Source organism: Electrophorus electricus, chromosome 3, assembly GCF_013358815.1.
Source record: "Electrophorus electricus isolate fEleEle1 chromosome 3, fEleEle1.pri, whole genome shotgun sequence".
Lineage (NCBI taxonomy): Eukaryota > Metazoa > Chordata > Actinopteri > Gymnotiformes > Gymnotidae > Electrophorus > Electrophorus electricus.
The window spans coordinates 1,550,001-1,565,000 of NC_049537.1; the positions used below are offsets into that span (position 1 = coordinate 1,550,001).

Genomic DNA, 15,000 nt, shown 5'->3' on the forward strand with positions numbered 1-15,000 from the left:
CTCTCTGAACTCACACCCTCCGCACCCCTCCACACCCTCACACCCTGTCTGTCTCTCTGCTTGCTAATCATGTGTGCTGCATTGTAAACAAACTATTGATCGACTGCTGGTGGGGGAATCACTAGTATGGTACTTACTGTTAGACAGACACATGTCTCAGCCACGTTAAGACTGCATCAGACACCAAGGACACTGAACTATTACTATTATTATATAAAAAAGAAAATGCAAGTCAACTGGAAAAAAAAAATCCCATTTGATTAGCATTCTTGAATAGAAAAATCCTTTGAGAGGTTTTCTATAGTCAGGGTCAGAAAATACACTATATCAACAAATAAATGACAAGTGTCCATTGGCCTTGTGAGAGGTCAAATAAACATAAACTTGATCACTCCTTTCACTGCACTTGGTCTCCATGGTGACGAGCTGGTCAAAACAAGATATTAAAGTCATTTTACCGCAGAGAACGCAGGTTTTTTACACGCAAAGCCCCTGGGCTGAAACGCTTCCCGTAACCCAGCACCTCACAGAAGCTCTGTAGATCAGCGGTTCATAACCCACAATTCACTGCGCTAGCACACTGCTCTTTCACTCCGACCCCGAGCCTGGTTCACTTGGAACAGATACTCAGGGATCTTTAGGGCTCAGCACGGGCGCACAGACGGCACACGGACCGTCTGGTGTGGGCTGGTTGGGAAACATCTGTTAGCTACAGCAGATATCACATGGCGGTGAGCTCCTTCTATCTGACAGGACTTCAGGGAGTCGGACGGAGCATCACTCGACAAGCAATCATCTCAGATATGCCATAAGCTGAAATATTAAAATTTAAATGTAAAATATGATACTAAAATAACTGCTCTGATGAAAACAGAATGCTAATATAACCAGTCCATACAACAACAGTAAGAACTTCTAATCCGGTGCATCCATTACAAATTACATGTGCTCATATTCGCTGCATATACACAGTTTTATTAAATAGTTTAGCACTTCTAGTAATCACAGTTTTGGGCATTTGGGTGTGTGTGATGTCAGAGATGACTCGGGGCAGGGAAGGCGTGTTTGGGGCGGGTCTTCTTACCTGAGCGGAGCTGTTTGATTCGTCCGTTGCTGCGTTGATATCGACAGGGAGGAAGTCTTTGAACCAGGAGATCTCAGGGTCGGGGTTCCCACTCAGCACACAGCAGGGTGGCTGTGCGGGTTCTCTCCACCACCTTCAGCTGGGGACCCATGTCTATGGTGGGGAAGCCGTGAGGGATCTGGTCCTCTGCGTGTACACACCACACACACACACAACAGGGGTTAGCATTCATATGCACGGTGGTGTATAGCTTAGAGTCTATTCCCAGCTGACATCCACCATCCCTGCTGAGATTGGGTACAAACAATTGGCTCAATTATCCAAATGACACTGAAGGCCTCAGTGAACCAGAGATGTTGATATGGGCTGAAATTAAACTGCGTGACAGTAGAGGAAGGCTAGTACTGAATCCAGCGGTGCGATGAAAGCGGGGATGTTGCTAGACTGCAGGGGCATGGGGAGGTAAGTGGAGGGGTGTAAGAACCCTCCTGAGTAGCAGATGCATCCTGGGACATTGGAGAGCGAGAGGAACTGGGTGCTTCGTCTCACAGACGTCAGTCGGCAAAGCAGTGATGTGCGAGCTTGTGTGTGTGTGTTGTCAGGGAGAAAACTAAACAGAAGTGAGGTGGAGTTATGTAATCCATCTCCCACGAACAGCCAATAGTGTCGGCAAATCAAAATGCACAGCAAGCACATATAAGCATTTATCCATCACTCGTTCATGTGTGAACCAAGAGTCGGAGTCATAATATGTGTCACGGAACTTCATCTTACTGGTCAGACACGAAGGCAAATCACTCCCACATTTAAAGGGAACGTCTCCCGCTCAAACTAGCGCCTTTACACCACATCAGATATGTTTACTGACTCCTACTACACTGTGTGCACAATTATTAGGCAAGCTGTGTAAGATTCGTTTCATTATTGAACAGCTACAGTGCCCTTGGTCAGTCCAAATGTTCAGAAAGCAAAGCTGAGGTTTTGGCTTTCTATTAGTGGGCAGAATTATTATGCAACTAAATGAAAAACAAAGCTTCCCGTCTCACTTATTTATTTTCATCTGTTAAAGTGAGAACAACAAACAAACAACTCAAAATTTACAAATAAACATTTGAAAAAAGAAAACAATGAAAAAAACGTGAACAATGTAGCCATCTTTCTTTATAGTAACAGTCATAAGCCTCCATTCATGGAGTCTGTCAGTTTCTTCATCTGTTGACTTTTTGTGCGGCAGCAACCGCAGCCTCCCAGACTCTGTTCAGAGAGCTGCACCATAAATCTCCTGCTTAAGAAGGCCCACAAGCTCTCAGTAGGTTCAGGTCAGGTGAGGAAGGGCCATGTCATCATTCTTTAATGCCTTTTCTGGCTGGCCACGCAGTAGAGCATTTCCTACATGCGATGGAGCACTTTTTCCTGTACCACTGCTTGAAGAAAGCGTCTTCTAACAACTGGGAGTAGGTTTGGGAGTTGATTTTGAGTCCATCTTCAACCTGAAAAGGTCCAACTAGCTCATCTTTACTAATACCAGCCCACAGCAGTACCCCACCTCTACCTTGCTGGCAAATTTAGTCAAAGTGGAGCTCTGTGCCGTTACCGATCCTGCCAGGGGCCCGTCCACCTGGTCTGTGAAGAGACACTTGCGTCTCATCAGTCCATAAAACCTTTGAAAAATCTGTCTTCAGATATTTCTTGGCTCCGTCTTGACGTGCCACCTCATGTGTCTTGTTCAGTGGTGGTGGGGTTTCAGCCTTCCATACCTTGGCCTTGTCTCTGAGTACTAAACACCTTGTACTCCTGGGCACTCCAGGTAGGTTGCAGGTCTGGATGACAGCACTGGAGGATAACGGGTTCCTGGTCACTTCACATTTGGCAGTTAATTTGCATCTTTTTTTCTCAACACGTTTCTTGGGACCCTGTTGATTATTTGGATCAAAACATTTGATGGTTCTGTGACCCAAGCCCCGATACCTTAGCAATTTTAAGAGTGCTGAAAAGTTTTGACTTTTCAGAGTCAGTTAAATCTCTTTTGGCCCACTTTTCTTGAGGAAAAGAAGCTTAAGAAATAATTTTGCACACCTTGATACAGGGTGCTGATCTCCCTCGTCACACCAATACACATCACTGATGATAATATGGTCAAAATATGATATGGTCAAAATGCTCTCTTACCTAATATTGTGCACAGATTGTAATATGTTTTTTCAAGTGTATTAGTCATTAAAAAGTTTAAAACTCACAGAGACCCACAAACATGTTGATATGAAATAAAAAACATCAGTAAAGATAAACAAACCAGTAAATCCACCAGAAGAAAGTATGCTGGGAATTCAACTCAAACTGGGAATTAATTTCATATGTACACACTTGTCAGAAATGTACCAAAAAATAAAAAGTCTTTTTCCAGAGGGAACACAGCAAACACAAGTGTTCTCTGTGACCTTTTGCAGCGTGTAATCCCCTGTGATGTCAAGGCCTTGGTATGTGTAGCAGCTGCTGGCGGGATTTCTGTCTCCAGGTGACGGCAGTGACCCGGGGTCAGAGTGAAACACGACCCCGTCGTTACATAGTCGCTAAACTTTGTCTCCGTTCGTCAGGGCGGAGAGGTTCAGTGGAGACGCTGGGAAACCCTCAATAAAGAGCTCAGTGGGAAAGAGGAGACCACCTACAGAGACACAGAGAGAGCGAGACTGGCGTAAACGAACCCAAGCAACTTTCTCTCTCTCTCTCTCTCTCTCTCTCTGTCTGTGTCTATCGCTCTCTCTCTCCCTCGTCTTCTCTCTAGCTATCACGCTTTCTTTCTCTCACTCGTTCTCAGTCCTCTTGTTTCTAGATTCTAGATGTTCTAGATTCAATGCTGTTGTATTTTTTTGTTGATGATGTGTTGTTTACCTGAGGGCTCACATGATACACACACACACACACACACACACACTCCTTTATTAATTCTAATGACTGAAGAAATATGTCACACCCCTTAGAGAGAGGGCGAGAAATCAGGGAGACAGAGATATAATAAAAAAGCAAGTGAAGGACAGAGAGACAGACAGGCGGATGACAGAGAGACAGACAGGCGGAGAAAATGAGAGTTGAGTGAAAACCCTCCATTCTGGGTGAAACTCTATAAGCCGTGTGGATTCTCTGATGACACAACGTGATTGGCTGGCTGCCAGCGAATCGTCAGCGGCGCTGTTCTCTCACAGCTGGGTGTGCCAGGTTCCCACCGTAACCAGATCCGGCTGCACGGCCGGGAGAAGGGATCGGGACCGTGTCAGGTAATGGCTCCTCTCGGACGGAGCTGCCGTAAGCCGAGCCTGCTCTGACACTCGCAGGAATTTGTGAAATTGGGGATTTACTTCTCCCACCCAGATAATCCCTCTCACGGAACACAGCGTCATGGAGCTGATACTCTTCTGACACACACACACACAGCAGAGTTGGAGACATTTACAACTTCTATCTGATGCTTTTATCAGAGTGACTTACAATTCTGACAGAATTCAGATGGAGTAATTGAGGATTAAAGGTCTTCCTCAGGGGCCCAACAGTGGCAACCTGACAGTGGTGGGACTTGAACCAGCAACCTTGCGATTACTAGTTAAGCACCATAACCACTGAGCTACCATCCTGGATCCTGTGTCATCCTAACGCTGTGATATCACAGAAAACACACACTACACACTACCACGTCAGTATCACTGCTGTGTGACACACTCACACCAACTACACACACTACACACTACCACGTCAGTATCACTGCTGTGTGTGACACACTCACACCAACTACACACACTACACACTATCACGTCAGTATCACTGCTGTGTGTGACACACTCACACCAACTACACACACTACACACTACCACGTCAGTATCACTGCTGTGTGACACACTCACACCAACTACACACACTACACACTATCACGTCAGTATCACTGCTGTGTGTGACACACTCACACCAACTACACACACACTACACTACCACGTCAGTATCACTGCTGTGTGTGACACACTCAGACCAACTACACACACTACACACTACCACGTCAGTATCACTGCTGTGTGTGACACACTCATACCAACTACACACACTACACACTATCACGTCAGTATCACTGCTGTGTGTGACACACTCACACCAACTACACACACTACACACTACCACGTCAGTATCACTGCTGTGTGTGACACACTCAGACCAACTACACACACTACACACTACCACGTCAGTATCACTGCTGTGTGATACACTCACACCAACTACACACACTACACACTACCACGTCAGTATCACTGCTGTGTGTGACACACTCACACCAACTACACACACTACACACTACCACGTCAGTATCACTGCTGTGTGTGACACACTCACATTAACACAACTTTGATAGATGCTGGCTGTAGGCTGAAGGGTGAAGGGTGAAGGGTGAAGGCTGAAGGGTGAAGGGTGAAGGCTGAAGGGTGAAGGGTGAAGGGTGCACTCTGAGGCTCTGGGGACGGCTGGAATGTTAGAAATGCTGGTTACTGGTTAGAGACGCTGGTTGCTGGTTAGGGACGCTGGTTGCTGGTTAGGGACGCTGGTTGCTGGTTAGGGACGCTGGTTGCTGGTTAGGGACGCTGGTTACTGGTTAGGGACGCTGGTTACTGGTTAGGGACACTGGTTACTGCCTCAGAGACGCTCAGAAATCCAATTATGTCTCATAATCTACATGTCTCTTAGTGAAACACTCAGGAGACAGACACATATATGGGCTGTGTGTGTGTGTGTGTGTGTGAGAGAGAGAGAGAGAGAGAAAGATGCTACATTCTGAGCAGTTTTAATGAAGGCATTTAAAGTGCTCCTGCTCATGAAAGACTTAAGTGATGCTTCTTTCTTGAACTGTAACCGTGACCCCAAACACATAAGTCACAACTCCAAAACCAAACAGAGATTTAATGACCATCTAAACACATATAGAATACAGAACCTGGTCCGGACAGCCTGGTTCTGTCAGAACCTTCTGCATAACACAAGAGGAGCTGAAATGTCTGTAAACAAGTTAAAAATAATGAAAGAGCTTTTCAATGTCACACTGTGAGAGAAAATTTGATAACAGGTTGTTATTATTAAAAGAATAAATCCCACAGCGTTAATGACTTTTTTATCAAAGCATCCCCATAGAAGGGTGTGTGTGTGTGTGTGTGTGTGTTTGTGGGAGAGACAGAGAGAGCAACCTGCTTAGCAGAAGATGAAAAAAAAACACTGATTAGTGATAGCAACACACACACACACACACACACACACACACACACACACACACACAGAGCTACTGTTTTAAGATACATAACCATCTAACAAACAAAATTCACTCCTCACATAGCAGGCAGACATGTCTGTGCAATATTAATAGTAATATCAGATGTCCAGTTTTGGAGACGCATGCAGGACTAAGACAAACCATCAGGCTACAGACACGTGACCCTAATCCTGTGCATAATGTGGTTAATAATCCAATAATCGCTTTTTCTTTAAAGTATTTTCCTTGAGTTTTATACTTTTCTTATATTTGTAAATCACTGTGAGGTGTTGTGTGTATAAACCTGCATTTCCTATTTCACCTGTTGAGTCAATTATTGTGCATAATTGCTCCTTTGCTCTAATCCTGAGAGGAGCTCCCAGCAAGGCAGAGGAGCTCCTAGTGAGGAGGAGGAGGAGCTCCCAGCGAGGGCAGCTAACCTCCCACAGGGAGGTGGGTACTGGGCTCTTAAATCTTTTGTTGTGCACACTGGACTGGACTGGACTGGTGTTGTGTCCTCCTATGTTGTACTGTTTGAATGGGCCGGTGTGTGTTTGCAGTACTGAGTCCTGTGGCTTGGAGTCGTGATCTGTAGGGGGACAGACGGACACAGAGACCTCCTCCTTTCTATGTCTGTTCTTATGTACCCGAGGTAACAACAGCATGAGATTAGACATGTCATCAGATACATCTCCCTGAAAAGAGCACACACTGTGTGTGTGTGTGTGTGTGTGGTGTGTGTGTGTGTGTCAGTGATATAGATTCAGAGACAAAAACAGAACAGAGCGGTATAGACAGAGAGACAGACAGACAGACAGATGGTGTGATGGAGAGAACACTGTTCACACTCTGGTCAGGGTGGATAGAGTGTCAGACTGCCCCTCTGCCCTGGGGCCAGTAACAGTGACAACACACACACCAGCGTCACTGATTCACAGTACAAGGGCTAGTGCTCGACACACCACAAACACACACACACACGCCCACAAACACAAGCACACAACCCTATACACGCTCTATACACACATCTCTTCTGCGTCGTTCTGCTCTAGAGAACCTGACAGGGCTCTGGAGGTGATGGAGATGTCGTGTTCTCGCAGTGATGGCGCTGATGTCAGTACTCTGGTCACACCTCTCCACAGGAGCGAGTGACTTGCGCGTTTGGCTTCTGTTGTGCCAGCATCGATCTCAGCTTTAGAGGTGCCTACTGCGCTCAGAGTAAACGCAGCACGGGAATTCATCCTTGACAGTTTTGGGTGTTTTCCCAGACACGTCTCCTAAATCCACTGCACGGAGTCTGTTAATACTCATTTAGTCGAGGACGCTGGATATCGACGTTTCTTGTTTTAAATACACTTTGTTCAAACGTTCCATTACACTCTACACCTTTTCCACAAACAGGTCCTTGTGTTGGGCTTTTCGCGTACGGAGTTTATGTGCTGCGATAACCTTTATGACCGAGAGTTTTGGCCTTATAGCCAGGGAGAAAACCACTCCCCAATCACGACAAAAGAAACGGCACAGACAGTTACATCCTGCGAGTGATTAAAACGCAACAAAGGCAGGACGAGAGAACAAGACAAGCAAAAGAGCAGGAGAGGTGAGTGGGAATGCCGGAGCACGCCACGTGTTCAGCGGGTATCTGGAATGATCGGGTCACTCCTGGATTAGGATGGAAGGAGACAACTCCCCCACAGTGTCTCCCCGACACTCCATCACGTGAGAGAGCAGGTGCTTGGGAATTTCTGCTCTGGAAGGTGTGGTATAGAGTTACCTGTGTTAGTGAACGAGACTGAAACTCAGAGGCCCCTGATGTGTAACAGAATCTCTGAGCAGTAACCAGGTAACAAAACACCCCCCCCACACACAGTAGGCAGGTAAGGGGTGGGGGGCTGTCTCTCCGCACAGGCCTGTTGGGTACACACACAAAACACACCGCAAACACACGGCAGGGAAAATGATACTAGGGCCACCGAGGGTGTGTTACGGCCAGAGAGGAACACGTGGACAGAAACAACATAGGTGGGAGAGCGTAGCAGGTTGGGATATGTTCAGATATGCAGGAAAGAGCACCACCCACAGACACACACACACACACGCACACACACACACGCACACACATACGCACACACACACACTCACCCTCCCTGGCTACTTGGCAGTCAAACGGGTGCATCTGTTATGTGGCATTTGGACTTTGCCCTCTCTGTAATATCAGGTCAAAGGACACAAACACTTCAGGTAGCAGGCTCTCAGCTCTGGAATGTGGAAGTCAGGCGCCGTAGACACAGCTACACAACTACACAATTCCATAGACACAACTACACAACCCCATATACACCACCACAACAACACCAGCAGCACCTCAGCCATAGTGTGTTGCTACCACCTACACCACAGCACCAACCGACTCATGGACTCAGACCTGTGGGAGACACTCGAGTATCCCATCAGCCCCCACTCTGAGCGTCTTCTGCACGGATCGCTGTTCTCCTCTCTGACCAGGGCCCCATTTCCCAAAAGCTCTGTAGTGTTAAGGTCCTAAATGAGAGAGAGTGTTCAGTGTGATACTCAATCTACCAGGTAAGGACGATCCGTGTGTGACTGCCTCTGGGAAGCACACACATAATGAACCTAAAACCACGATCAGTTCGCGATAAACACAACAACCATGCCAGTACTAATACAGAACACACAGCTCAACTGAAAGTGTGAGTGTGTGTGTACGGTGTGGTGATGGGTGTCGTATGTGAGTGGATTATTTCCTACCATTTAAAGGGAGTGAAACATCTCCGTGATGTAGATGACAGCCATGTGGGGTTACTTCGAGATATTTAAGCAAAGTTAACCCCAACTGACCCTGGATCAGCTGTGGGACTCTGGATCAGGAAGGACTACAGCAAATCCGTTTGTAAACACAAGGAGCGTCCCGGAAAAGAAGCACAGGTGAGACAGCTAAATAGCTCAGGTGCAAAGCAGGTCAGGTGGACAGGACAGGTGAGGGTAATCTCACACGTTTAACCCCCTCACAGCTGGCGAGGGTAATCTCACACGTTTAACCCCCTCACAGCTGGCGAGGGTAATCTCACACGTTTAACCCCCTTTACAGCTGGTGAGGTGAAATCTCACACGTTTAACCCCCTTTACAGCTGGTGAGGCGTAATCTCTCACACGTTTAACCCCCTCACAGCTGGTGTGGTGTAATCTCTCACACGTTTAACCCCCTCACAGCTAGTGTAGTGTAATCTCTCACACACTTAACCCCCTTTACAGCTGGTGTGGTGTAATCTCTCACACGTTTAACCCCCTCACAGCTGGTGTGGTGTAATCTCTCACACGTTTAACCTCCTCACAGCTGGTGTGGTGTCACACGTTTAGCCCCCTCACAGCTGGTGTGGTGTAATCTCTCACACGTTTAACCCCCTCACAGCTGGCGAGGGTAATCTCACACGTTTAACCCCCTCACAGCTGGTGTAGTGTAATCTCTCACACGTTTAACCCCCTCACAGCTGGTGTGGTGTAATCTCTCACACGTTTAACCACCTCACAGCTAGTGTAGTGTAATCTCTCACACACTTAACCCCCTCACAGCTGGTGTAGTGTAATCTCTCACACACTTAACCCCCTCACAGCTGGTGTAGTGTAATCTCTCACATGTTTAACCCCCTCACAACTAGTGTAGTGTAATCTCTCTCACGTTTAACCCCCTCACAGCTGGTGTAGTGTAATCTATCACACACTTAACCCCCCTTACAGCTGGTGAGGTGTAATCTCTCACACGTTTAACCCCCTCACAGCTGGTGTGGTGTAATCTCTCACACGTTTAACCCCCTCACAGCTGGTGAGGTGTAATCTCTCACACGTTTAACCCCCTTACAGCTGGTGAGGTGTAATCTCTCACACGTTTAATCCCCTCACAGATGGTGAGGTGTAATCTCTCACACGTTTAAACCCCTCACAGCTGGTGTGGTGTAATCTCTCACATTTAACCCCTTCACAGCTGGTGTGGTGTAATCTCTCACGTTTAACCCCCTCACAGTTGGTGTGGTGTAATCTCTCACATTTAACCCCTTCACAGATGGTGAGGTGTAATCTCTCACACGTTTAAACCCCTCACAACTGGTGTGGTGTAATCTCTCACGTTTAACCCCCTTACAGCTGGTGAGGTGTAATCTCACACGTTTAACCCCCTCACAGTTGGTGAGGTGTAATCTCTCACACGTTTTAATGACATTCTGGTCTGTCGGATGACAGTCTGAACATACCTGTGTTGCAGTATAGGTAGTCATTAGGTCTGATAACACTGTGTTGCAGTATAGATAGTCATTAGGTCTGATAACACTGTCTGATAAGCAGCAATAAAAACTTTTACATGAGTTAGATTTGTACATTCAACAACCTTTGTGCAAATCATAAAAAATGTCATTGTTTTAACAGGGTGGGTCACAAACACAGCTGATGGTATTTCGGTCTGATTAAGCAGAGGGTTATCAGACCAGGAGCTGTAGTGTTTATATGTGTTTGTGTGTAACTTCAGGCATATTAAATGTGAGGTAACATCTGAATGTTCTGATTTGCTGTGATGTGGTATAAGGTTTCATCTGTGGAGTTCCGTATTTATCAGACCCGAACACAACCAAATTCCACAATCCAGGAATATCTCACACTGTTTCACCAGGAACGCGACTGTCTGCTTCAGTCCTGCCATTACATAAACACCATCACACATCGCCATTCCCGGGTAACACATGCACACACATGTGTGTGTGTGTTTCACTCCCCCAGCTTCTGTGGCCTCTCACTCAGGAGCAGAATGAAAATGAAAATGTCAAAACCAGAGAAAAATATGAGCAAATGTGGAAATAAGACAGAAAGTATGTTTGATGTTCCATCTCCCTGCTATGCTAAACAGGAGGACACACACACAAACACACACACTAGTGAACTGAAGTCAGCATAATCACCAGTCCCACCACCACATACACACAGGCTGAGTATCTGATCTATTCACAGGCTTCTACACAAACAGCACATCCGTACAGCAGCGTCGAGTCAACATGTTTACAGACTGCCATCGCTCAATGGTTTGCGCCTGTTTGTGTGTGTGTGTGTGTGTCTTTGTTGATTCAGGCTTTGAAGGAAAATTCCTTTACCCTATCTCTCTCTCATTAACCCAAACACAGACCTCAAACAAATCTAATAAAGACTACATCAAAATGAAGAAGACCCTAGGAAGGGGGAGGAGTCATACAGAGGCCCCACCCATAGAAACTCTTGCGTGTACTGGTGCCACTTATAAATATGTACACAAACACATTTTGAACCCTATAAAAAAAGAAACAGATTCATGAAAGTGAATAAAGTGATTAAAAAGTCTGTGTGTGTGTGTGTGTGTGTGTGTGTGTGTGTTTGTGTGTGTTTTTGTGTGTGTGTATTTGCATGCCGACATACGTGTGTGTGTGGATGTGTATATTTGTGTGCAGACCTGCATGTGTGTGTTTGTGTGTATTTGTGTGCAAACATGCATGTGTGTGTATTTGTGTGCAGGCATGCATGTGTTTGTGAGTATTTGTGTGCAAACATGCATGTGTGTGTATCTTTGTGCAGATATGCATGTGTGTGTGTATTTGCGTGCAGATATGCATTTGTATGCATGTGCATATTAGTGTGCAGACATGCAAGTTTGTGTGTATTTGTGTGCAGACATGCATGCATGCGTGTGTATTTACATGCAGATATGCATGTGTGTATTTGCATGCAGACATGCATGCATGTGTGTGCGTGTGTGTATTTTCATGCAGACATGCGTGTGTGTGTGTGTGTGTGTGTGTGTGTGTGTGTGTGTGTGGTAGTCTGTTTATTATCTATCCAGCTACCTACACATAGCTATTCTCTCCTACATACTGCTGCATTCAGAGGTGTGTGTGCAGAGAAAAGACACACACACGCACACACATCTGCTTACCTCTCTCTCTCGCTCTCTCTTTCTCTCTCTCTCTTAGCTATTGCTGAACCAGCTGGTTGAAGTGTAGAGGTTTTAGGAGCCTGTGTGTCTGTGTGTGGGTGTCAGTGTGGAGTTCAGACTCCTCACTGTTTTAAACTCTGCTATAAACTGTGTATGTGTGTGTGTCCACATTCAATAAGTGTAGGTTTCTTTCCTAAAATCTGGAATCAAGGACTAATAACACAAACCTTTAAATTTGGAGATAAACTGCACTAACAGTTCCAGAGGCATCTGTGTGAACTGTAATCTGAGGAGCTTCATGCACAGTCAAATGATCGCACCACTGATCATACTCCCACCCCACACACCCAACCGATAAACATGTCGCCAAAATATCTGCATGCTTTATAGACTTTAAAAAGACTTTTGATTTTACAAAATGATAGAAAGTAGTGTGGAGGTAAAACATGACCTCATTAAGAAACAGCTCTGGAATAAAAATTGAGCATAAACAGACAGACTTCCTCTCATGGACGTGGAGTGAGACGAGGTTACAGGCTAAGCCCAACATCGATATTAATGAACTGGAAGAGTCTACAGCTCCTGATCGCACTGCATGACACAGAGACTAAACTCCTACTCTACACAGATGACTGGGTTTACCACTGCAGGGGCTACAGCAGAACATGGACCTGCTGAAGCAGAACTGACAGACCTGGACCCTGGACTGGCTGGACCAGTACTGACAGACCTGGACCTGCTGTAGCAGTACTGACAGACCTGGACCCTGGACTTGCTGTAGCAGAACTGACAGACCTGGACCCTGGACCTGCTGGAGCAGAACTAACAGACCTGGACCCTGGACCTGCTGGAGCAGAACCGACAGACCTGGACCCTGGACCTGCTGGAGCAGAACTGACAGACCTGGACCCTGGAGCTGCTGTAGCAGTACTGACAGACCTGGACCCTGGACCTGCTGTAGCAGTACTGACAGACCTGGACCTGCTGGAGCAGAACTGACAGATCTGGACCCTGGACCTGCTGTAGCAGTACTGACAGACCTGGACCCTGGACCTGCTGTAGCAGTACTGACAGACCTGGACCCTGGACCTGCTGTAGCAGTACTGACAGACCTGGACCCTGGACCTGCTGTAGCAGTACTGACAGACCTGGACCCTGGACCTGCTGGAGCAGAACTGACAGACTTGGACCCTGGCAGTGAACCTAAGAAAACTAATGTCATGATATTCCAGAAAGGATCCAGGTCTCAGGGATTAAAACACACATATTCATTATTTTTTCTATGGATTATCCTGCTACTTTCTTCATCAAATCTTTGCCAGGCCAATAAATCCCCACTGAACTGAAGCACCTCCTCTTCTTTCTCTCCTCTTATATTTTTCTTTCATCTCCTGTCCTCCACCTCCCTCTCTCCTCTCTACACCTCCCTCTCTCTCTCCTCTCTACACCTCCCTCTCTCTTCCCTTCCATCTCTCTCTCCTCTTCATCACTCTCCCCTTTACCTTCTCTTTCCTCTGTGTAGTAGCGATGGAACATTCTCTACCATTCATATTTAAATACCCTCCTCCTCTCCTCCACGTCTCCCCTGCTCTCCCTCCTCCTCTCCTCCACGTCTCTCCTGCTCTCCCTCTCCTCTCCTCCACGTCTCTCCTGCTCTCCCTCCTCCTCTCCTCCACGTCTCTCCTGCTCTCCCTCTCCTCTCCTCCACGTCTCTCCTGCTCTCCCTCTCCTCTCCTCCACGTCTCTCCTGCTCTCCCTCCTCCTCTCCTCCACGTCTCTCCTGATCTCCCTCCTCCTCTCCTCCACGTCTCTCCTGCTCTCCCTCTCCTCTCCTCCACGTCTCTCCTGCTCTCCCTCCTCCTCTCCTCCACGTCTCTCTCCTGCTCTCCCTCCTCCACGTCTCTCCTGCTCTCCCTCCTCCTCTCCTCCACGTCTCCCCTGCTCTCCCTCCTCCTCTCCTCCACGTCTCCCCTGCTCTCCCTCCTCCTCTCCTCCACGTCTCTCCTGCTCTCCCTCTCCTCTCCTCCACGTCTCCCCTGCTCTCCCTCTCCTCTCCTCCACGTCTCTCCTGCTCTCCCTCCTCCTCTCCTCGTCTCTCCTGCTCTCCCTCTCCTCTCCTCCACGTCTCTCCTGCTCTCCCTCCTCCTCTCCTCCACGTCTCTCCTGCTCTCCCTCCTCCTCTCCTCCACGTCTCTCCTGCTCTCCCTCTCCTCTCCTCCACGTCTCTCCTGCTCTCCCCTCCTCCTCTCCTCCACGTCTCTCCTGCTCTCCCTCTCCTCTCCTCCACGTCTCTCCTGCTCTCCCTCTCCTCTCCTCCACGTCTCTCCTGCTCTCCCTCTCCTCTCCTCCACGTCTCTCCTGCTCTCCCTCCTCCTCTCCTCCACGTCTCTCCTGCTCTCCCTCCTCCTCTCCTCCACGTCTCTCCTGCTCTCCCTCCTCCTCTCCTCCACGTCTCTCCTGCTCTCCCTCTCCTCTCCTCCACGTCTCTCCTGCTCTCCCTCTCCTCTCCTCCACGTCTCTCCTGCTCTCCCTCTCCTCTCCTCCACGTCTCCCCTGCTCTCCCTCCTCCTCTCCTCCACGTCTCTCCTGCTCTCCCTCTCCTCCACGTCTCTCCTGCTCTCCCTCTCCTCTCCTCCACGTCTCTCCTGCTCTCCCTCCTCCTCTCCTCCACGTCTC

The 15,000-nt window shown here is 47.7% G+C and overlaps 1 protein-coding gene across 1 annotated transcript in view; it reads right to left on the reverse strand.

Annotated features, from left to right (window-relative positions):
- Positions 1-15,000, reverse strand: part of ptprfa (protein tyrosine phosphatase receptor type Fa) — a 155,517-nt gene that overhangs the window by 67,066 nt on the left and 73,451 nt on the right. The window contains 3 exon segments of the mRNA XM_035523924.1: positions 1,085-1,123; positions 1,126-1,178; positions 1,180-1,270. Of these exon segments, the coding sequence (XP_035379817.1) occupies positions 1,085-1,123; positions 1,126-1,178; positions 1,180-1,270 (183 nt within the window).